Source organism: Rhamphochromis sp. 'chilingali' (genome assembly GCF_963969265.1).
Source record: "Rhamphochromis sp. 'chilingali' genome assembly, chromosome: 2".
Classification (NCBI taxonomy): domain Eukaryota; kingdom Metazoa; phylum Chordata; class Actinopteri; order Cichliformes; family Cichlidae; genus Rhamphochromis; species Rhamphochromis sp. 'chilingali'.
The window spans coordinates 68769905-68792380 of NC_137930.1; the positions used below are offsets into that span (position 1 = coordinate 68769905).

General features: G+C 45.4%; 1 protein-coding gene across 1 annotated transcript; it reads left to right on the forward strand.

The window, feature by feature from the left end:
* Positions 1–1490: 1490 nt before the first annotated feature.
* Positions 1491–20856, forward strand: LOC308392367 (cytochrome P450 2J2-like; the record flags this gene model as incomplete). The annotated part of the gene is made up of 11 exons (XM_080875357.1): positions 1491–1701; positions 12737–12899; positions 13249–13401; positions 13509–13669; positions 18654–18722; positions 18820–18924; positions 19151–19289; positions 19851–19936; positions 20253–20354; positions 20440–20581; positions 20669–20856. Exons 1-11 carry the CDS (start codon positions 1540–1542, stop codon positions 20854–20856), a joined length of 1470 nt encoding a protein of 489 aa, XP_080731483.1. The 5' UTR covers positions 1491–1539.
* Positions 20857–22476: the final 1620 nt, after the last annotated feature.

Sequence of the window (22476 nt, forward strand, 5' to 3'; positions counted from 1 at the left end):
AAATCCAAACTTATTCCTAAATGAGTGGCTACCTCTGTAGCATGGACATGGTTTGGTTATGAAAAGTGTGACATAGACCAGAGAACTGTACGATGCAAATTATGCAGGAAACCGGCCCCCACCTCAGACTCAAACACGGCAAACTTCTTCTACCACCTACGCAAGAGTCATGTGAAAGAGTGTGGAGAGAGTTTATGGATGAGAAGCAAAAAAGAGCCGTCAGGTGCTCAAAATAAACCTTAGACTCAAACATTAGAACAGGCTCTTCCCAGAAGCACGCCGTGTAATAAATACATAGAAGATGGCGGCTGTTAAAACTTATGTCTAAAAATGTATAGTTTAATGCATCGGTCAAAACACTCGACTCCAGGTACACGACACCCTGCTGAACACGCAAGTCAAGTTGCCCGAGATTCGCAGAAAGTGTACAATTTTTGTGAAATATATTGTTGTTGGGAGGATAAATGTCTTATATCAGGATATGAGATTTTGGTCATAACACTGATTAATCTGCATTTATCTGGAGGTGGTTGAGTCAGAATGACTTTTCTCCTCACTTACTTTCACACAGAACAAAAAGTAAACACCATGCTTTCAGCAGCATGATAGCGCCATATCACAAAACTCAGATAATCTCAAACCAGTTTTTTGAACGTGATGTGGAGCCAACAAATCTGCAGCTACTGCATGATGCTTTCCTGTCAGTACGGACCAGAATCTGTAAGAAGTGTTGCAGGCACTTTGTTGAGTCTATGTCTGAGGGCAAAAATGGGTTAAATTAGGTAACATTGAGGTGTACCTAATAAAGTGTCTGGAGAGTAAGTAAGTAAAATTTATTTATATAGCACATTTCACAGATAAAAACCACAAAGTGCTTCACAATAAGATCAGACATACAAGTTAAAATTAATTAAAAGCCTGTTTGTGTAAAAATGTCTTCAGCTGCTTTTTAAAGGAGTCAGTAGAGTCTAGACAGCGTAAAGACAACGGCAGGGAGTTCCACAGCCTCGGTGCCTGACAGGCTCGATCCCCACGTGTTTTAAACCCAGTACGTGGGACCACCAGTAGCCTCTGACCTGAAGACCTAAGTGCTCGGGATGAAGCATGAGGTTTCAACAGGTCAGAGATATACTGGGGAGCTTCACCGTGCAGAGCTCTAAAAGTTACAACTAAAAGAGTATGTGCACTGTTGGTGTCAGTGGTGGCAGTTGCACTGCATCTATAGTTAACTTTGATAATTAAGATAAACTTTGAACGTGTTAGTCCAGTGGAGATAACAGAGGAATATAACAGTGGAGTCAAGTTTCTTACAAAGAGCATTTACCTTTGGCCCTCCATTTCTACGAATTCTTGTTACTTATTGTCTGACAAGTAACTTCGCCTGCCGCTGAGTTGTCTGCCTTAATCTGAAAGTGGTTTGTCTCTTGACACGAAGTTGGCACAGGGCGAAAAGTCAACATTAGCAAAGGCAGAGCTGAGCTAACATTTTCTGGCAGGTTATCCAGCTACTCCTCTTTTTGCAGTCCAATTGATTCTATCATGTTGATTTCAGTTTTACTGCTATGGCTTTGCATTTTCTTTATCATCCTTCAACTCAAGTCCCGAAGACCAAAGAACTTTCCACCAGGACCCCCAATTCTGCCTCTACTGGGAAACATTTTACAGCTGAGACTGGAGAACCCCTTGAAGGACTTTGAGAGAGTAAGAAAACACTTGCAATGAAAGCTATTTTCTTTAAATAGGCTATTTTATGGCACAGATGTAACGACTGTTATTAGTATTTAAATGGGTCTAACTGTTTAGTTACAAAGACATATGATCATCATTATGCTTTTCCTAACATTGACAGATTCCATCATTGCTATAGGTTAAAAACTACAAATGTAAAACAATGGTTGTAAAAATTAATATACTTTTTAAAGCACTGAAAATCTTGCAATATAATGGCACAGGTAACCAATCCTGCGTTCCTTTATGTGATTGCATAACACAATGTCTGCATAGAGTGCACTAGCTACACACTTTGGTGTATCCATCCCATATTCCAAGTCATACATTTTGTTATTTGGATTGTTTTGAAATCAAATCAGATTTGGACATGTGTAATTAAATCTGTTAATCTGTACAAAGGTTTGTGAGTCTGTGCAGGGATCTGCAGACGGGTATTCAGAATGTTCAGTGTATAAATCGGATTTTTTAAATGTGTAAATAATCATTTAAGTGTGCATAGAGATTATTAGCAGAAAAACATTGTTGGAAGCACTGAAAATACAAGTAAGTCATCAGTCATAAATCACCCAGCTTTTCAATTTAATAACTTTTGCCATTGCCAGTGTTGGGGAGTAATGGAATACATGTACCGCCGTTACGTATTTAAAATACAAAATATGAGTAACTGTATTCCGTTACAGTTACCGTTTAAAAAGGTGGTATTCAGAATACAGTTACTTTGTTGAAATAAATGGATTACACTGCGGTACTTTCCTGTTTCATTTTGTCGCGGGTCAGGACTGTTTGGGTTTGTTTGACAGCTACGCTCTTTGTTCCAGGCGGCAGCGTTACGGTTGCCATGGTTACAGGGCGACGCTCTCTCTCTCCGCGTGTTTCCTGGGTGAGAGAGCGCCTTTTCGTTGTTGTTGTGCTAAGCTAACAGGCAGAATGCTACAAGCATAGCTCTAAAGAATGTTGCATCATGGGCAGTGTAGTCCGTGCTGCAGGGAGAATGGACTGCCATACACATTATGTGTCTGTGAGCGCGAGGAGGGAGAAAAAGGGGAGTGGAAAGGTACGAGTTGTCATCGAGGAAAAACGGGAGCTGGAAGCATGTAAATATAATAATAACCACTGCAGCCAAGAAGAGAGCCTGACGAGCCCAGTTGTAAGTAAGCTATTAAGACTCGACTGTACACCGTGTTCGTGTTTTCCTCCGAAACAATAAGTTCCGTTGGAGCAGTCTTTCAACGCCTCTCTCTGTCTCTCACTAGCAAAGTTGACCCACACAACACAGTAAAGCTATTTTTCGGCTACGAGCCGACAGGGACCCCGCCGTATTAGTCAGAGGTCCCTTTACTACAGTTCGGAGTCGCGGACCTTCAGTAATAGTAATAAATCACACAGCAATAGTACATTCACGTTGTTGTAAAAAGCATGATAATATATTAAGTAATCCAAAGTATTCAGAATACGTTACTGTCATTGAGTAACGTAACGGAATACGTTACAGAATACATTTTGGGGCATGTAATCTGTAATCTGTAATGGAATACATTTTATAAGTAACCTTCCCAACACTGGCCATAGCAGATCTGCAAATGTATGTAACTTTAAGGTTATACTGTGAGTTTCAAGCACGTTACCGTCGCTTCTACTGTAGTTAGATATCAGTTCCTCCACTGAGCTTTTTTTTTTTTTAGCTAGGTACTTTATTATTTTGTCCTTTCTGTCAGATGATGTAAGAGCTTGCTTAGGTGAACCATAAGTTGAACAAGTTATGGGTAGCATTTTATTTTTTGCAAAAAGTTCCAAGTGGCAGGGATAGCTCAGTAGGTAGAGTGGTTGCCCCATGATTGTAAGGTCGGGGGTTCGACTCCACTGAACAGCTACCCTGAGCAAGGTACCATCCCTACACACTGCTCCCCGGGCGCTGCATTGGTGGCTGCCCACTGCTTCACTGGGTGAATGGGTTAAATGCAGAGGAGGTTGTGTTCATAACCTGGTTAGTGGCTCTGGTCGCTCTTAGAGGTTGTTCTCCTCGTGGCTGCGTGCAGCGGGGCTGGAGGATGGTCTGTACTGGTGGACGTAGGTTACTGGCCTGGTGGCCTGGCCGCCCCTGAATGGATCCGGGGCAGGCGTGGGGGTTTGGGGTTGGGGGCTGGGCCTTGGGGGCTTCAGTCCTCGTCGGTGTGTCACCGAGGTTGTGAGCGGGTGGGTGCACGGGGGCTCAGCCCTGGCGCAGGGGGCCTCTGGTGCATCGGCCTAACTGGGGGGCTCTTCAATTGGCGGGGAGGTTGTTCCATCCTTGCAGGAGTCCACTCTGCAGGTGGGGGAGAGACATAGGAGAGGTGGAGAATAAACTTAACCTGGGTGTCTGTTGTCTTGTGTAGTCTGGGAGATGATTGAATGTTGGGGTGGGTACAGTTTCCTCTGCGGTGGGGTTGGGTGGGCTAAGGTTGGGGTATATTTGAGCTAGTCTGGCTTTAGTCCAGTGTACACGGTGCAAACTCTTACATTGAATCAGCCTGTGTTTGGCACATAATGAGGAGCCATGGACCCGGTAAAGAATTTTATCCCAAGAGTCATCCTGAATCACACACCCCAAATCCTGCTCCCATGCCATTTTAATAGCCGAGGTTGAGGAGTTGCCAAAGGAACATATTCTCCCATACAAACAAGAGATCAGGCCTTGCTCTCTCTTGTTTTAAATGCACTTTAGAACAACACGCAGCAACACTACACATGAGCGGGAGGAGGGAGGTATGGGGTCTTCACACACCCCCGTTCTCTGCTAGCCATCGGGGCGGGGGGACTGGGAGGAGATGTTGGCTGTCCGATTGGCCTCCCTGCTGCTGCGGAGCCTGGGACGGTCTGCTTGCCTCCATCCCGGGGGAAAAGGTAACATCTCCTGGGTCTAGGTACCGTTTCCCCCTCCAGGGGTGAGGGTACCTGGACCTGGGGTATAGAGTATGTTTGGGGAGTGTGATTGTGTGTACAATGTCCATTTGTGTCTATCGTTACGTTGGCTGAGTGCTGAGTGTTTGTATATGTGTGCATGAGGGTGGGAATGCATGTTTGTGTCTGTGTCTATATGTCAGGTCGGGTCTTAGACTCCACCTCTCTGGGAACTCCCAGGCCCTCCAAGGCCTATCTCCCCTCACCACACTCCCTGCCGGTGACTGATGCCCTCAGGGGTCGGTGCATTGGTGGTTCTTGGTGTCCGGGGCTGGGCACTCAGGTATGTACCAGCTCACTCCCGGTGGCTACCTGGAGGGGCCTGGCGCCTGTTGCTTGGTCAGGCCTCCTCCGGGGTGCGGGGGGCCCTCGGGCCTCCGGCCTCTGTGCCTGCGGCTCGGTTCACTCTGGCACAGCTGGCTGCCGGCAGAGCCGGCGGGCACGCCAGTGCAGCCCCCTCTAGCTTCTGCTCCGTGGCTACTGGGTGACGCCTTGTCTGGGGATCCTCAGCCCTTCCCATGAGGGTGGCACGGATGCCCCTCCAGTGGTCCTCTTTGGGCTCTCGCACTCTGGGGCCTCTGGATGTCTGGGGCCTGGATCTCCTCCATGCCTGCTTCATGCCCTGGGGGACGGGGCTATGGCTCTCTACATCCTCTAGCAGACCATTACATGTGGAAACCATTTGAATACAAGCGCGCTGATCCACACAGGTGTGCACATGGGTGTTCACTGCTCGTAGACTTAAATTACACCTTACTTGGCTGCTACCTCAAAGCACATTGTGCGCTGTCTGTCCTGCGTGCTGCACAACAACATTGAATATTTAGTATTTACTGCTGATTATGTAACGGAGCGGAAAGGCTGATTTTATTCCCACAGTGTCGTTTTTTAATGGAAGGAAACCTTCCTCCAAACGGACAGAGCAGTGGAGCCGCCAAGGGAAAGCACACGATTAAAAAACTGTAGAATTAAAATATAATTTATTATATTTAAATAGTTAAAAATGTAAGCTAAATTAAAACAACCTTGGCCAAGGGATAACACAATAAAAGTCAATAAAACACAACATTAAAAGTCCAGTGGAATCCACCACAGCATAAAAGTCCCAGGGAGTTAAGAAATCCAGCGAAGTAAAAGGGAAACCCAGCGGAGTCCTCTCCTTCCTTTCCGCATTCGCGTCTTGATATGCTAGAGAAAGGGAGGAGCGGCAGTCACTATTCTTCCGGCAGTTTTTTATTCAATAAAAGGGGATAAGTCAAAGACTTACCCCGGGTGGGCAGAGCTCTCAACTCCGCCCGCCGCTTCTTAAAAACTGCAAAGCCACACAGCCGTCCCGTGCCTTCCGCTGGTGCTGTCTCCGCTCTCCCCGCTGGTACTGTCACTCTCTGCGCTGGTGCCCTGTGCGCTGGTACTGTCCGTTCTCCGTCGGACGCCAAGCTCCAACCCTCTTATGTGTCACTCAGCACTCTGTAAATTACACTCCCTTTCCTCTCAGGTGTGTCCAATTAGTAAAAATGGGGAAAGGCGGAGTCTCTCCAGGACAATTTGCCGGCAACTAAAACATGCAAACTAAATAAAACACTGCACAAAAATATAACCAATGCATGCAATATAAAAAATAAATATGTACACTTCACATTAAAATACAGCACAGCAAAACAACATCCGTCCTTCCCTGGATGACATCCCCCCACACTGAAATATTAGCAGTCCCTGCTAATGCTCCATCTCCCTATAACGCTCTGGTGGAATCCCACGCGTGGCCCTAATGGACCGTCTAAGGGACATACCTGAATCACTCGGGTGAGGTGACACACAGTCAGTAAGGGGTAAAAATCCATAAAACACTGGCGCTGGGAAATCCGAAGGGCCTGTGGTCGGCTCCTCCGTAGGAGGGGTAAAGTCTGTTTGAGGAGCAATGCACACTTTTAAGGCATTCCTATGTAAAGTTTGTATATTACCCCCCTTTTCTGGTTTGACCTTATACACTAAGCCCGTATCTCCCACCTGTTCCAACACCACATATGGCTCAGGAGACCACCAGGAGCACAGTTTTCCTTTGCCCTGTCTGTTTCGGTCACGTACCCAGACTCTCTCTCCGGGCAACAATGGGAGGGTACAGCCTCTTTTCTCATACTGGCTTTTGTGTTGGGAGGCCGCACTATACATCCTCTGCCCAGCCAAACGGTAAGCTAGGGAGAGTTTCTGATGATGAGAATACACCCACTCACTTACATCCTGCCTTGCCTGCTGGGGGGCCACGCCTAACACCACGTCCACAGGAAGTCGCAAGTGTCGACCAAACATCAAATAGGCAGGCGCATAACCTGTGGAACTATGGATAGTATTATTATAAGCATGAACGAGTTCCGGCAGATTTCCTACCCACTGGCTCTGCCTAACTGATTCTAGGGAGCGGAGCATGTTCAATAGGGTCTGATTGAAACGTTCTGCACTACCATTCCCTGCAGGGTGGTAAGGTGTCGTACGGCTTTTGGCTATACCATAGGTATCACAAAGCTGTTTCATTAATGCAGATTCGAAATTAGACCCACGGTCGGAGTGGAGTCGGCCTGGGCAACCAAACGGCTGTATCACATACTTCCACAAAGCCTTTACTGTAGTCTCTGCTGTTTGGTTTATTGTAGGGATAGCCCAAGCGAACCGCGTAAACAGATCAGTCACCACAAGTATGTTTTGATAAGTGTCAGTTGGTCGGCCTAAGGACAGAAAATCCATGCCTACAACCTCCAAAGGGTATGAGACTGAAATAGGGTGCAGTGGAGCCCTAGGTTCTACCCTCTCCTTTTGTAGACTACAGGGGACACAACCCAGATGAAACTGACGTACCTGCGCTTCCATGTTAACCCAGTAGAACCGCTGCCGTATCCGAGAGAGGGTTCGATCTACCCCCGCATGGGCAGCAGCCTCATGGATCTTCCGCCACACCTCATGGCACCTGGAACTAGGACACACAACTTGATGACGAGTCTCCTGGGTATATTCGTCCGACACTTTACGGCACAATACTCTGTCTTTAATAAAAAGTCTTTTTTGCTGCTGTAGGAGTCGCCGCACACCATGCGACAATGCCTGACGTTCTGACTTTGTAGGTGCGACCTGAGCTTCCAAAAGTTGTTTTACCACTTGAATATCCGGATCGTGAACTTGTGCTTCTGCCCAGTCACTCCCCTCTACCTCACAGGTCAATTCAATGGCTGCTGAAGTGACTCCACGCTCTGATCCAACCCCCTCCAGGTGCTCTGCTGGGACAGTGGGGAATCGAGAAAGGGCATCAGCATTAATATTGCTCTTACCCGAACGATACTTGATCTCGTAGTCGAAAGAGGCCAGCTGGGCAACCCAACGTTGTTCTACTGCGCCCAAGCGAGCAGTCTGTAAATGGGCCACAGGGTTATTATCAGTATACACAACGAATCGTGCACCAGTCAGATAGTCTTTAAACTTTTCGGTAACCGCCCACTTAAGGGCTAACAGCTCCAACTTGAAAGAACTATAGTTTGCGTCATTCCGTTCCGTGTGGTGTAAACTTCTGCTGGCGTACGCTATTACCCTTTCTTGGCCCTCTTGAACCTGCGCCAGAACGGCTCCCAGCCCGCGGCCACTGGCATCTGTATACACAATAAAGGGAAGAGAGTAATCTGCGTATGCCAAAACAGGTGCCTGCGTTAAAGCTGCTTTGAGGGCCTCAAATGCCGTTTGACATTCTGGGGACCACTGTACTTTACGACAGTCTGTTCTCTTGTTCACAGGGACCCCTGTCAATAATGCATTTAAAGGGCGTGCGATTTGAGCAAAACCGGACACAAAACGTCTGTAGTAACCAGCCAGGCCCAAAAAGGATCTGACCTGTCTGATGGTATCAGGGACCGGCCAATCCATCACCGCAGAAATCTTATCCGGGTCTGGTCTTACACCATACTTATCCACTACATGCCCCAGAAATTTCACCTCTTGTTGCAGGAACTCGCACTTGTTCGGCTGTAACTTCAACCCATGACGCCACAGCCTCTGAAACACTTCATCTAGATGCTGTAAATGAGACGAAAAATCAGGTGAATAAATGATAATGTCGTCTAAGTACACCAATAAAGACTCGGCAATCTGTCCACTCAAACAGTGCTGCATCAGGCGCTGAAATGTAGCGGGTGCATTGCACAGACCAAACGGCATCCGCTCGAACTCAAACAACCCAACTGGGGTCGTAAAAGCAGTCTTTTCTCTGTCCGTCGGGTCCATTTGGACCTGCCAGTATCCACTGGCTAAGTCCAGGGTGGAAAACCACTTCGCTCGAGTAAGGCTTGTCAATGTCTCTTCTATTCGTGGCAAGGGGAAAGCATCTTTATGCGTCACCGCATTCAATTTTCTGTAGTCCACACAGAACCTCCAGGCGCCATCCTTTTTTCTCACCAAAACAATGGGTGCAGCCCATGGGCTACAGCTTTCCCGGATAACTCCCTTTGCCATCATATCTACCAAGAGACTCCTCATTTCCTTATACATTGCGGGGGGCAAAGGACGATACCTCTCTCTAATGGGAGCTGCATCACCTGTGGGGATACAATGATGCACCAGGTCAGTCCTCCCGAAATCTTCGTCATCTTTAGAGAACACCTTCTCCCATTTAAGCAATAAAGCACGTAGCTCGCCCTGTTGCAGTTCAGACAGGTCAGGTCTTTCCATCAGTTTATTCATCTCCCCAGGTAATCTCTCCTCCTCCGTGGGGGCGCCACTATCGACCAGGGCCACCTCCACCACACCGTCCGTCCCAAGGGACAGGCTCAGGTCCTGTGAGCCATGTACGTCAGCTTCATCCACGCAGGATAGCTTTCCCAGTTTCTGGTAGCGACCTATAAAAAGAGGATAGGGGTGTGGGTTACAAATCCTCACTGGCACTCTCCCGGCCCTTACCATGACAAGGGTTCTCGCCACCCCCACATCAGGGGTTTCAGGCAGTGCCTCCACCAAGGCACAATAATCTGTTCCTTGCGGACCCGTCTGAGTCCGGCCCCACACCATTATTTCACTCCTCGGGGGAACTTTAATTTTGCGTCGGCCAGCTAGCCGTACATACCCCACCATTCCATTCTCCACTGTACTTGCTTCTATCCGTCTGCATGTTGCGAAAGCAGTCCTCCAGGCCTGCTGATTCGTTAACTGCTGTGGGGCAGGAGTAGTCTTTTCCGGCCACTTAAATACATTCCAACAGGCAGTCACAACATTCATACCAATAATCAGTGGGTGAGTGCAATGGTCATCTTTTACCACCACAACCCCGCGTCCAGGAACCTTAACACCTTCTATTTCCATGTCCAGGACAGCATAGGTGGTATAGGGAATTTCCAGACCATTGGCGGCTCTCAGCCTAAAGGCGGTTGGAGTTTTCTCAAGCCTAGCCTGGGAAAAATACTCATTAAACAGACTCTCCTGTATCAAAGTCACTTGTGACCCGGTATCCGACAAGCCTTGAAGCTCCACCCCTTCGATCACTATCTTCACTGTTGGACACTGCCCAATAAATGTTTCTGTGGCCCTTAATTCCTTAGGTGAACCAAAAAACCCCGCCCCTCGGACCTCAGCAGCAGGGTCATCTAGTTTAAACTTGGCTGGGAAGACATGGAAGTCTGGCAAAACCTAGCTATATGTCCTGCTTGTTTACACCTCCGACAGATAGGCCGACCTTGTGCATCCCAGCTAGCATTTGATTGTCGCGGTCTTCTCCTAAACTGAGGTGCAGGCGGAAGAGTAGCTACAGCTGGCTGAGTGGAGCCTCTAATTTCCCTTACTAGTTCTTGTGCCAATCCTTTAATTTGTGCCTTAACATCCTCCAGTATCTCCTGTTTTAACACCTGCCTCCAATCTTCTTTCTGTTCAACCTTAAAAGGAGCATGAGACTTATTTACAGACAGGCAGATTACCTCAGACTGGGGCTGTACATGTTCTGAGTCTAGGAGCAGTGCCTCCTGGCGTATGGCAGCAAAATCTTGGTCTGGATTACGCCGCACATAGACCTTCAGTGCCTGACTTACAGGACCCTCCCGCAATCCTAGCAACAATTGATCTCGCAGGGCTGCATCAGAGGGGACATTATCTGGATCATGCTTTCGCAACCTACAGTATAATTCTCTTAACCGCAAGATAAATGAAGATATGGTTTCACTTGAGTTCTGAGTGCAACTAAAAAACTGTGACCTAAGAACTGGGGTGGGGACACGATCACCATATAAAGAGTCTAAAAAAGAAAAGATTTTTTGTACTTGATCTCTTTCACTGGTTTCAAGAACACTGACCTGACGTTTAGCCTCACCTGCTAGCGCTCCCAACACAATAGCAACTTTCCTCACTTCAGGCAAGTCCTGAGATCCCAGCAGCCCCCGCATCTGCTCCTTCCACTCCTGATATTGCACATCCTGATCAGGCCCTTTAAACTTTGGCAGCCACGGGGCTCCGGGATATACAGGCATCATCATATTTGCTATTCCCCTGGCTAACCCAACTGCTCTTGGCTCCGTATCCTGTCGACAACGCCAATTATGTAACGGAGCGGAAAGGCTGATTTTATTCCCACAGTGTCGTTTTTTAATGGAAGGAAACCTTCCTCCAAACGGACAGAGCAGTGGAGCCGCCAAGGGAAAGCACACGATTAAAAAACTGTAGAATTAAAATATAATTTATTATATTTAAATAGTTAAAAATGTAAGCTAAATTAAAACAACCTTGGCCAAGGGATAACACAATAAAAGTCAATAAAACACAACATTAAAAGTCCAGTGGAATCCACCACAGCATAAAAGTCCCAGGGAGTTAAGAAATCCAGCGAAGTAAAAGGGAAACCCAGCGGAGTCCTCTCCTTCCTTTCCGCATTCGCGTCTTGATATGCTAGAGAAAGGGAGGAGCGGCAGTCACTATTCTTCCGGCAGTTTTTTATTCAATAAAAGGGGATAAGTCAAAGACTTACCCCGGGTGGGCAGAGCTCTCAACTCCGCCCGCCGCTTCTTAAAAACTGCAAAGCCACACAGCCGTCCCGTGCCTTCCGCTGGTGCTGTCTCCGCTCTCCCCGCTGGTACTGTCACTCTCTGCGCTGGTGCCCTGTGCGCTGGTACTGTCCGTTCTCCGTCGGACGCCAAGCTCCAACCCTCTTATGTGTCACTCAGCACTCTGTAAATTACACTCCCTTTCCTCTCAGGTGTGTCCAATTAGTAAAAATGGGGAAAGGCGGAGTCTCTCCAGGACAATTTGCCGGCAACTAAAACATGCAAACTAAATAAAACACTGCACAAAAATATAACCAATGCATGCAATATAAAAAATAAATATGTACACTTCACATTAAAATACAGCACAGCAAAACAACATCCGTCCTTCCCTGGATGACATCTAGCTAGATTAATGCGATGGTGTTGTGTTTAGTATGTTGCTTTGTTTTTTGTTTTTTTTTGCTTGTTTTCTATTCTTCTTCTCTCAACAGGTGATCCAGGAGATTTTTTTTCCTCCCTCTCTCACTGTCCCTCTCCCCTTCTGTTTTTCTTTTCCTTCCTCTTTCTTTCTCCCTTTCCTATCCCTCACTCATGTCTGTCCCATCTGTAACATCTGAAAATAAAATATAATAAACAATAAAAAGAGGAGTAATTTCCCTATGGGGACTAACACATACACACAAGTACTAGTTACTTATGACACCTACTGAAAAAACCTTCAACATCTACTTACAGTGAACATAGAGCACATCTGTTGTGGTCTGTCCATCTGAGCTTGCCTTACGTTGACACAACCACCACTAACAGCCGACTAATACCACGCTTAAGGACTGTATTACAGCCTTACAAAGTATGACGTTAGACAAATCTCCATGCACATTTGCACATAGCAACAATTGTCTGTATTTTCAGTGCTTCCAGTAAGACTCAGATACACTACATCCAGATGAGCAGAATCACATTTTGAGGTTTCCTTAACTGGATGATTGAACCCACATCAAGATTTGATGAAAATATCCATCTGAATTTGTCATAAAATAATTGCAAACACTTGTTATTTTCTCTGCCAGCTGAGGAAGTCCTATGGAGATGTCTACAGCATCTACATCGGTCTCAAACCGGCTGTAATCATCAATGGGATGAAGGCAATCAAAGAAGCTATAGTGACAAAGGCTACTGATTTTGCTGGACGACCCCAAGACTTGTTTGTCAGTGATATCACCAAGAGGAAAGGTACAATAAACATTACATGTAATATAAGACATATGTCATGTAATATGTCCCCAAATCCCAACAACTGTTCGCTCATATAAAGCGCCTTGAGGCGACTGTTGTTGTGATTTGGTGCTATATAATTTTTTTTTTTTAATGAATTGAATTCAATGCGATGTTAGGTAGGACTACAAAAAAGACGTGCATTTGTATTCACACATTCAAATTAAGATTCCACCAAAGGAGAAAAAAAGATCACAAAATGTTGCCAGTTTACTTAAGAGGAGGCAAAGTTCAGCTCTGTCCTGTAGGATAACTACATGAATTATACTTAGGTTCTCTCCTCTTTGTGCTACTAAACTTGTTGTAGGGGTCATTATGGCTGATTACGGCTCTAGTTGGAAGGAACATCGTCGCTTTGCTTTGACCACTTTGCGGAACTTTGGTCTGGGGAAGAACTCAATGGAGGACAGGATTCATAAGGAGATAAAACACATCATTAGTACCCTGGAAGAGAGTGTTGGTAGGTCCATCTGTGCATCCATAGCTAAATTGGGTAGTGCTTTTTTTCCTGTCACGTTATTGTGCATTATTTCACAATTCTGTGCTGTTACATTATTTCTTGCACAGGTAAAACCATGAGTCCTCGAGTTATGTTCCACAATGCGGCCTCCAATATCATCTGTCAAGTCCTTTTTGCCACACGCTATGAGTATGATCATGCGTTAATACAATTTATTGTCCGATGCTTTACTGAGAATACCAGGATAACCAATGGACCATGGGCTATGGTGAGTAAAAGCACCTTAGTCTATAACAATGATAGCTGCTTTATGTGTCACAACCTCTGTGGAGTCTGTAGAGTTTCAAAAGGAACTAAGATCCAGAATGAAGATGCAGAAAACACCAACAAAAGACAAAATGTCCCAGAAACGCAAAATCATTAATTTGAATTTTCAATCATGCTCCTAACTTTGTGGGAGCAGTTTGGGGACGGCCCATTCCTGTTCCAACATGACTGTGTACCAGTGCACAAAGCAAGTCTGTAATGGATGATGAGTGAGTTTGCTGCAGAAGAAGCTGACTGGACTAAACAGAGTCCTGACCTCAACCTGACACAATCCTTTTTGGATGAATTAGAGTGGAGACTGTAAGCCAGACCTTCTCGTCCATCATCAGTCATCAGCCAAAAATTGCCATGAACACTCTCGTGAACCGTGTCGAAAGCTTTCCAAAAAGAGTTGAAGCTGCCATAGATGAAGAGGGTGATTCCACATGATCTTAAACCCTTTGGGTTAATAATTGGATTTCACTCATATGCTTGTGCAGCCAGATGAACGAATACTTTTGGCAATATAGTGTATATCAGTCAGAAACTGAAAACCTAAGCAAGACAAACGATTAAAGTAATTATCATATTAAAACTGAAAATAAACTCTTACTGAAACATGAATGAACTAATTCAGGGGAAAGATGTGGCAGAGGCAGAAACCGATGAGAGAAATAAATGCAGATTAACTCAAAGTAGGAATTGAAGCTAAGTAGAAAACAAGGATTCAAAACAAATGTTGAAACAGTAAATCACTTGAACAAATTGTCACGGTTCTGGGTCCGTTGGACCCAGTATTTTGAGTTTATTATGTTTTGGTTTACTTTTGCATTGTTGGATTGTTTTCTGATGTTCTGGTTAGGGATGGGTATTGATAAGATTTTAACGATTCCGATTCCATTTTCGATTCTGTTTAACGATTCGATTCTTTATCGATTCTCTTATCGATTCTTATTTTTAAAAAAGGAGAACACTAAGGTCGATTAGCTTAGAACTTTGTTTTTTATCTTCTCTTTGAACAAGGTAGAAATTTAGGAGTAACATGGCCTTACAAACCCAACAGTGAGATCTTAAGAGATCCAGCCTACGGCTCTTCAATGGGGTGTCACAGGGTCCCAGGAAAAAAAATGTAAATGTAAAATAATAAAATAAATATTCTCCTGTAGCAATAACAAAGTGTAACATAAATTATTCTGTAGCAATTACACAAGAATATCCAGTAATGTCCTGCCTACAATTAAACACATTCACTTACCGAAAATCATCTGCTGTGGCAAACGGGTGCAAGCCTTTGACCACAAACTGAGTCACTGCTCGGTGACATTCGTCTATCCTGGCCTGAAAGGAGACGCTACCGGTAGACTGCAGCGAGAACTGCCAGCATCTGAGCCAGACTCTGTCTCATCATGGTCACTAAATGCACAGTAATGGCAGGTTTTGTAATAAGGCAGATCGCGCTAACATAATATGCACTGTTGTTGATTATTTACCTGCCGCATTAACGGGAGAGGACGTGCAAACGTTACCGCTGCTGCTGGGTTGAGATTCACGAGTCCGGAGCGGAATTAAAAACACGACATTCATTTAAGGTCATCGTGTGTTTTGTGAGCAAATGCTTTTGCATATTCGTAGTGTTTCCTCCCTTAAATGAAATATCTACTTTGCAAGTATTGCAAGTTGCCCTGTTGTCATCCGTTCTCGTAAAGTATAACCAAGCTTTTTAGCGTTTGAGCCGCTGGCGCCGTGTTTCCTGCCAGGTAAATGACACTCCGCAACGTGGTGACGTCATTTACCTGGCAGGAATCGATAAGGGAATCGTTTGCAAAAATGGCAAACAATTCCAAGGAAGTGAAACAGTGGGAACCGGTTCTCAACAAGAACCGGGTTTTGATACCCATCCCTAGTTCTGGTGCTTTGTTTATTATTATCATTATGGATCTGTTTCTGTTATTCTTGGTGAGGGATCAGTTCTTAGGTTTTGGGTTCTCATGTGTATTACAGTTTCTGTTCAGTGTCTAGTCTGTCTCTCAGTGTCATGTCTGCATCTGGTTTAGTAATTCTTGTTTCCTGTCTTATTGTGAAAGTCTTTGTCTTATGTTAGTGTGTGCAGCTTAGCTCCCCCGTCTCGTTAGCCCTGATCTCCCCCAGCTGTGTCTCCCTTCTGTTGCCCATTCCCTCATTACTACCCTGTGTATTTAAGCCCTGTGTTTTCCAATGCTCGGTGTCGCGTTGTACCATCAGATTATGCCTGTGTGTTTCGGGTCTCCATATTCCATGTTCACTTCATGTTTTGTTTTCGTACCAGCAATAAAGCTGAGGTTTTTGAGTTTCAAGTTAGTGTCTGAGTCCTGCGTTTGGATCAGCGGACTTCCTGTGGAAGCGCAGCTCCCGTTTTGACGGGACCCGGCTAGCGCTTGGAGGGCCTCCGTGCTGCCGTTCCTTGCTGGCAGCCTACCCTTCGGCCCACTCGTCTGTTTCCTCCCCGCGGACGCCCCGGTCTCACAGAAAACGCTCCAGCCGGTCCCGGGAGGATTACTACGAGCTTGCAAGCAACCAGCTTACGCCTGCACAGGCGTTCTACAAAATGTTAGGAATCATTATTGTGCCACCCGACTCACCCAGCGTTTCCACACCGCAGAGGGAGCAGCCGCAGCAGAGTTTTGCCACGTCACCCTCAGCTAGCCCCGATCCCTCTTCGACAGGAAAGCGGCGGACCCGCCGCCAGCATTCACAGCTCCAGTGGGTGCCTAGGATTTTTTCTGAACAGCCGGCTAGGGTGAGTGGTGGGGCTACTCTTTCGCCCCCTGCTGAAATAAGAACTGTAAATGAAAGGAGTGATTATTTGAAGGACAGTTCTCCCGGTTCATTGCACTATTTAGACTGTCCCATACCTCACCTTTCTAAACCTGTTGATGAAACCAAGGAGATCTATGACTCTATGCCTCAAAAAGTTCTGGATGATTATCATGCTCCTGAACCCGTCAAGCATATAGTGACTGCTGTTCGTCCTCAACTCAACACTTCTGTGAGAGCAAACAATGTGTGTGTCACCCCAGAGACTCTTAAGCCCGTGTCAGCTCAGTTTTCTGATCAGCAGCCACCTTCAGCTCAGTTTCCAGTGTTTCCTGCTCAGCAGCCACCTGTAGCCCTGTCACCTACTCCACCACCGCTTTCATCTCAAGTTCAGTCACCCATAGCTCAGTCTTCACCCTCACTATCCATAGCTCAGTCGCTACCTCAACCAGATTTTCTGCAAGCTTTGTTACAGTCCATAACCCAGTCAGTAGCTCAGTTAGTGGAGGAATCATTAGCTTTGTCATCTGCTAAGTCAGTCACTCATCTTCACCCTCAGTCAGGGGTCCCTATTGCCTCTGGTCCTGCTTCCGCTCCAGCTGGAGGGCCCGAGGAGCCAGTCCAGCCTAAGGTTTCGTCAGCTGGGGGTTTGGGAGAACCCAGCCAGCGTCCTGCCTCGTCAGCTGGAGGGCCCGAGCCGCCCGTCCAGCTTCAAGTCACGTCTTCTGGAGGGCCCGAGCCGCCCGTCCAGCTTCAAGCCAAGTTAGCTGGTGGGTCCGAGGAGCCCGCCCAGCACATCCTCACATCTGCTGACGGTCCGGGGAAGTCTGTTCAGCCGTCATCTGCTGAATCATCCCCCCCGACTTCTACATCATCACCATTCGCATCACCGCCTGCCTCCGCGTCTTCATCCACGCCTGGTCCAGCCTCCGCGTCTTCATCCACGCCTGGTCCAGCCTCCGCGTCTTCATCCACGCCTGGTCCTGCGGTTGCCACGCCGCCTCTAAGGTGGCGTCATGGCCTTGGGGGACGGCCTCCGGAAAGGGTTTGTCGCCGCCGCTGGCATCGCGGCCGACCTCCAGACCTGCTCAGTGGCCGCCACTGCCTTCCAAGTGGTCGGCGTCCAGAACTGTTTGCCCGTCGCCGCCGTTGCCGTGTGCACGGTCGGCCTCCAGAAATGTTTGCCCGTCGCCGTGTGCACGGTCGGTCCCCTGAACTTTTCGTGGACTCTTGCTCCTTGTTTTTTGCTTGGTTTCTGGCCCTCCATCCTGGACCCCCTCTGCCCACCCTGGCCTGGTGCTTTGTGCTTTTTTGTTTAGGGCTGTCGGGAGCCAGCCCTTAGAGGGGGGGTACTGTCACGGTTCTGGGTCCGTTGGACCCAGTATTTTGAGTTTATTATATTTCGGTTTAATTCTGCTTCATGGATTGTTTTCTTATTCTCGTAGTGATGATGATTATTTCTTGTTTCTGTTTATCTGTGCTTAAGGATTTGTTCTCAGTTATATCTCACGTTTAGTTTAGTTCAGGTTCCATGTGTCAGTCTCTCTCTGTCTCTCAGTGTAAAGTCTGCATGCTTGTTTAGTAATTCATGTGTCCTGTTTTATTGTGAAAGTCTTTGTCTTATGTTAGTGTGTGCAGCTTGGTTCCCCCCGTCTCGTTAACCCTGATCCCTCCCTCCTGTTGCCCATTCGCTGATTACCACCCTGTGTATATTAGCCCTGTGTTTTCCTGTGCTCAGTGTCGCGTCGTACCCTCAGATCCTGCCTGTGTGTTCCAGTTAGTGTTTTCATGTTTGGTTTATGTTTTGTTGGTGCCAGCAATAAAGCTGTGGTTTTCAGTTATATTTCCGCCTGAGAGTCCTGCACTTGGATCCACATCTCCACCTGCCCGCACACAGAGCCCTGACACAAATAATCAAACTCCAAACTGAAAAAACAAAAACAACACTGACAGTTCATCCAAAACACTCTAAAGCTATTCAAAAACTCTGAGGCGAAAAAGCTGCAACCATGACAGTAAGAGAAGGAAGCACTGGACATAAGGAGACGTAGAACAGAGAAGTCCTTTTTAGTGGTTCGAAATACTGAGGATCTTTTATTTATCAGGTACAACTGAAGCTCAAAGGAAAACTGAAGACTTCTCTTTATTTACAGCTGTATGACTCTCTTCCTTTAATTCGTTACCTGCCGCTGCCTTTCAGGAAGGTCTTCAACAATGCTGAGGTAATACAACGAAAACACTAACTACAAGGACATACTCTATGTACTTTATTTGTTGAAAGCAAATTGTAAGAAATGAAGAGTCCCTTGTATTTTTTAGGCTTTAGAAAATCTTGTAGCTGATTTTGTGAGGGAGCACAAGAAGACCAGAGTCCCGGGAGAGGCGCGCGACTTTATTGACTGCTATTTGGATGAACTGGAAAAGGTGTGTGTAAAAGGAACAGTTTACAATGTCATATATTAGAATTTATATAAATACAGGCTGCAGTTTAATGAATTAAAAACTAATCAATTTGAATTCATTCTAACACAACTCTTTAAAAAGAGATTCATAGTTTTAATGCAGAAAGGTGAACATACGTGTGGCTGTGACCGTTCCGTCTCTCGTACCGTGTCTGTCACTTTCTTTTCCATTTATAACTTTTTCTTAGAGAGGCAACGATGGGTCTTCATTTTCAGAAACGCAGCTCCTTAGGTTCACCTTGGATCTTTACTTTGCTGGGACTGACACTACATCCAACACCCTGCTTACTGGTTTTCTTTATCTTGTGAACTACCCACACATACAAGGTAAACCTGCACATATGACTTGGCTTTTTGTTATCAGCTCTTGTTCTCTTGTACCATAAAGTCATGCACACTGCTGTGCTGTATACTAAGGCCCTTAATGTAAAACAGCCATTTTTGCAAATGATTTGTTGATGTTTAGGTCCAATATACTGGACTGCATACACAGTACACCTACAGGCTCGTCCTGCAGAGCATTAGCAAGTTTAATGCACCGTGTGCCTCCGCATTCAGCAAACCCACTGTAACTTAATATGGTCTGTCACTTTGTGGCTGACTTCAGTTGATTGGAGTACCACACTCTGATTCACTGTGCTCTGTGTAACAACTCATTCTTTCACAGATGTTCGTAAAGGCACATTGCATGGCTACGTGCTTAATTTGTTACATCTGTGGCAAAGACACTGAAAACACCTGAATTCAAATATTAAGCATTGTGGTCAAATACTAGTCCATATAGTGTATATCAAATGTTGTATGCCTACGAAGTTACTTTTCTAAAATCATAGTTATATCACTGGTTATGGTGTACTGCAAAGTGTTTGTGTTGTCCTGTTCTAACAGAACAATGTCAGGAGGAGATAGACCGAGTGCTGGAAGGGAAAGATCAGGCCAGTTTTGAGGACAGACACAAGATGCCCTACATGCAGGTATTTTTTTTTTTACTTACATCTAAGGTGTTTGGTTGTGAGTGCCGTGTTTGTTAGATGGTGACACAAAGCCATGTAAAGTTTAGAATTAATTTATAAATGAGTAAAAGTGAAACGGTAACTCTATTTGTAGCTGTGTCGAGACTCTCAAACCAAAGCACAGACTGTCAACAAACAGCTGCTCTGTGGAACTGCAGATCCACTGGATTATTCATCAAAATATTGCTCAAAGTATATATGCATTGTTTTTGTGGCTGAATTTGACAGCATGCATGTATTCTGCTCTAAGTCAAAGAAATGTCTTCTCTTCATCCAGGCTGTGATTCATGAGATACAGAGAGTTGCCAACACTGTTCCTCTCAGTGTCTTCCACTGCACCACTAAAGACACAGAGCTGATGGGTTATTCCATTCCCAAGGTAAGGGCCAACTGGTTAAATAGTTTTTGGCAACAGAGAAAGTGACGAGCATCCTTAATGGTTTTGAGGTTGATTTCGTCCTCAGGGAACAATGATCATCGAGAATCTGACCTCAGTGCTCAGCGAGGAGGGACAGTGGAAATTCCCTCATGAATTCAACCCTGAAAACTTCCTCGATGACAAAGGAGAGTTTGTTAAACCAGAAGCCTTCATGCCTTTCTCTGCAGGTACATGAAGACACGATTCACATACCGACATAGATGATTAAATCTTCTGTCGTAGATGATACTGAGGTATTTTTTTCAACGTCTCAGGTCCTCGGATGTGTCTCGGAGAGGGTCTGGCTCGCATGGAGCTCTTCCTCATCATGGTGACTCTGCTGAGGAAGTTCAAGTTCATCTGGCCCGAGGACGCAGGAGAACCAGACTTCACTCCAGTCTATGGGGTCACTCTGACTCCCAAACCTTACCGCATGAAAGTCCAACTCAGAACGCCGCAGTGAGGCGGTGTGCAGATGGACATTAACTAGCAGTTGGTCCTGGTCGGAAGTTATCTGGGAAACTTTTATCCATTTCTTATTTCTACTGCATTGGTGAAATATGAAATAAACGTATGAAACTCACATTTGTTTCTTGTATTTCACACTTTCCGCAGTTTGAATCAGCTTCTTTTATTTTCAGGCTGTTCTTTATTTGTTAGCTCATGACTCCATAAATAGATTAAAGATTGTTTCTGGCCCAACAACATAAAACTTCAAACAAACTTTTCACCTCAGTCATTTTCTTAGTTACATTTGATTTGGCTTTTCACTAAGTTGTTTTTAATCTTGGTCTATTTACCACAATATAACTGAGCTTTGGTCAGTTATTAGTACCAGACCATGATCATTATGATCTTTAAAGGCCTCGAAGAATTTCTCAAAGAATCTCTTTAAACTCAATATCAGACACTTACAGGATCATAAAAAGTATTAAAATTTGATTATTTCAAACTTCAAACGTGAAACATTGAAGATTTGAACTTGCATTAAATCTACTGAAACCCTGTTGTGGAAGTTTTCCCTTAAATAAAGCCTGCAGACGAGCGGTGAGCGGTAGCTAACATTCTTTAATCCAAACACACAAAGAACAGAAAACCAAGCTTGTGGAGAGCCTACATGTCCGCGGGGCAGACGGTCAGCAGAGTCTCCCTGAGCCTAGCATGGCTCTCAGTTAAATACCTTCTTCAGGAACAAAGGCAGTGCACAGCTGTTTCACACTTTAAGGTTCGCACTCCCTTGCTACCTCCCAGAGTCCTCAAAGAGACAAAAGACTTCCTGTGGAGTGGTCTGCTTCCCCCAACTTCCTTACTACACCCCCACCATTTGTCTTAATGTATGAGTGTGAGACTTGTTAGAATCCAGTGGCACCAAGGTATCATACAATAAAATAATGTGATTAATACATAAGTAAAAGAAATTCCTATACAACCCTTATTTAAGAAATGCACATCCTCAACTTGATCCAACTGCATGTTTTGTATTCTTAGACTTTTATAGCCACGCTTTCACGATAAAGTCCTCCCTGCAGTGCAGCACTTGCAAACATTAACAAGATTCTTTTAGTCTTGATGTAATGGACTTCAGTAACTCTGCTAGCCTTAATGTTTCCATAATGCTAGCAGCATTAGCAAGAGCAGCTAGGTGAAGATTTTGTTGCAAAGCAACAGTAACTTTTACCATTGCTCTGACTCATCTACCTTACAAAATCCTTGCAATAAAACAAGGTTGGTTGCTCAGCAGCAGCTGGCCCTTTGCTACTTAGCTGATTACGTAATGTGCTGTCTGTATAGAGTTCAGCACCTGTACAGTTCAATGATCCAACAGGCCTTTCAACTCACACAAATGGAGTGTTTTCTTTTTTCATTCTTTTTCTCAAAGAAGAGTTTGAAAATAGCCGACTGATATTTTACAGCCATTAGAGTTATCGTTGTACATGGATACATTTTCATTTTATGATTTTAGTTTTTCCATATCACAGCTGTGCAATCATTGCTGCCAGTGCTACATAAGAACCACACGTATGTTACACATTTATAAAATACAGAAGCAGGTCTTTTTATCTAAATCTTGTTTACGCTTTGT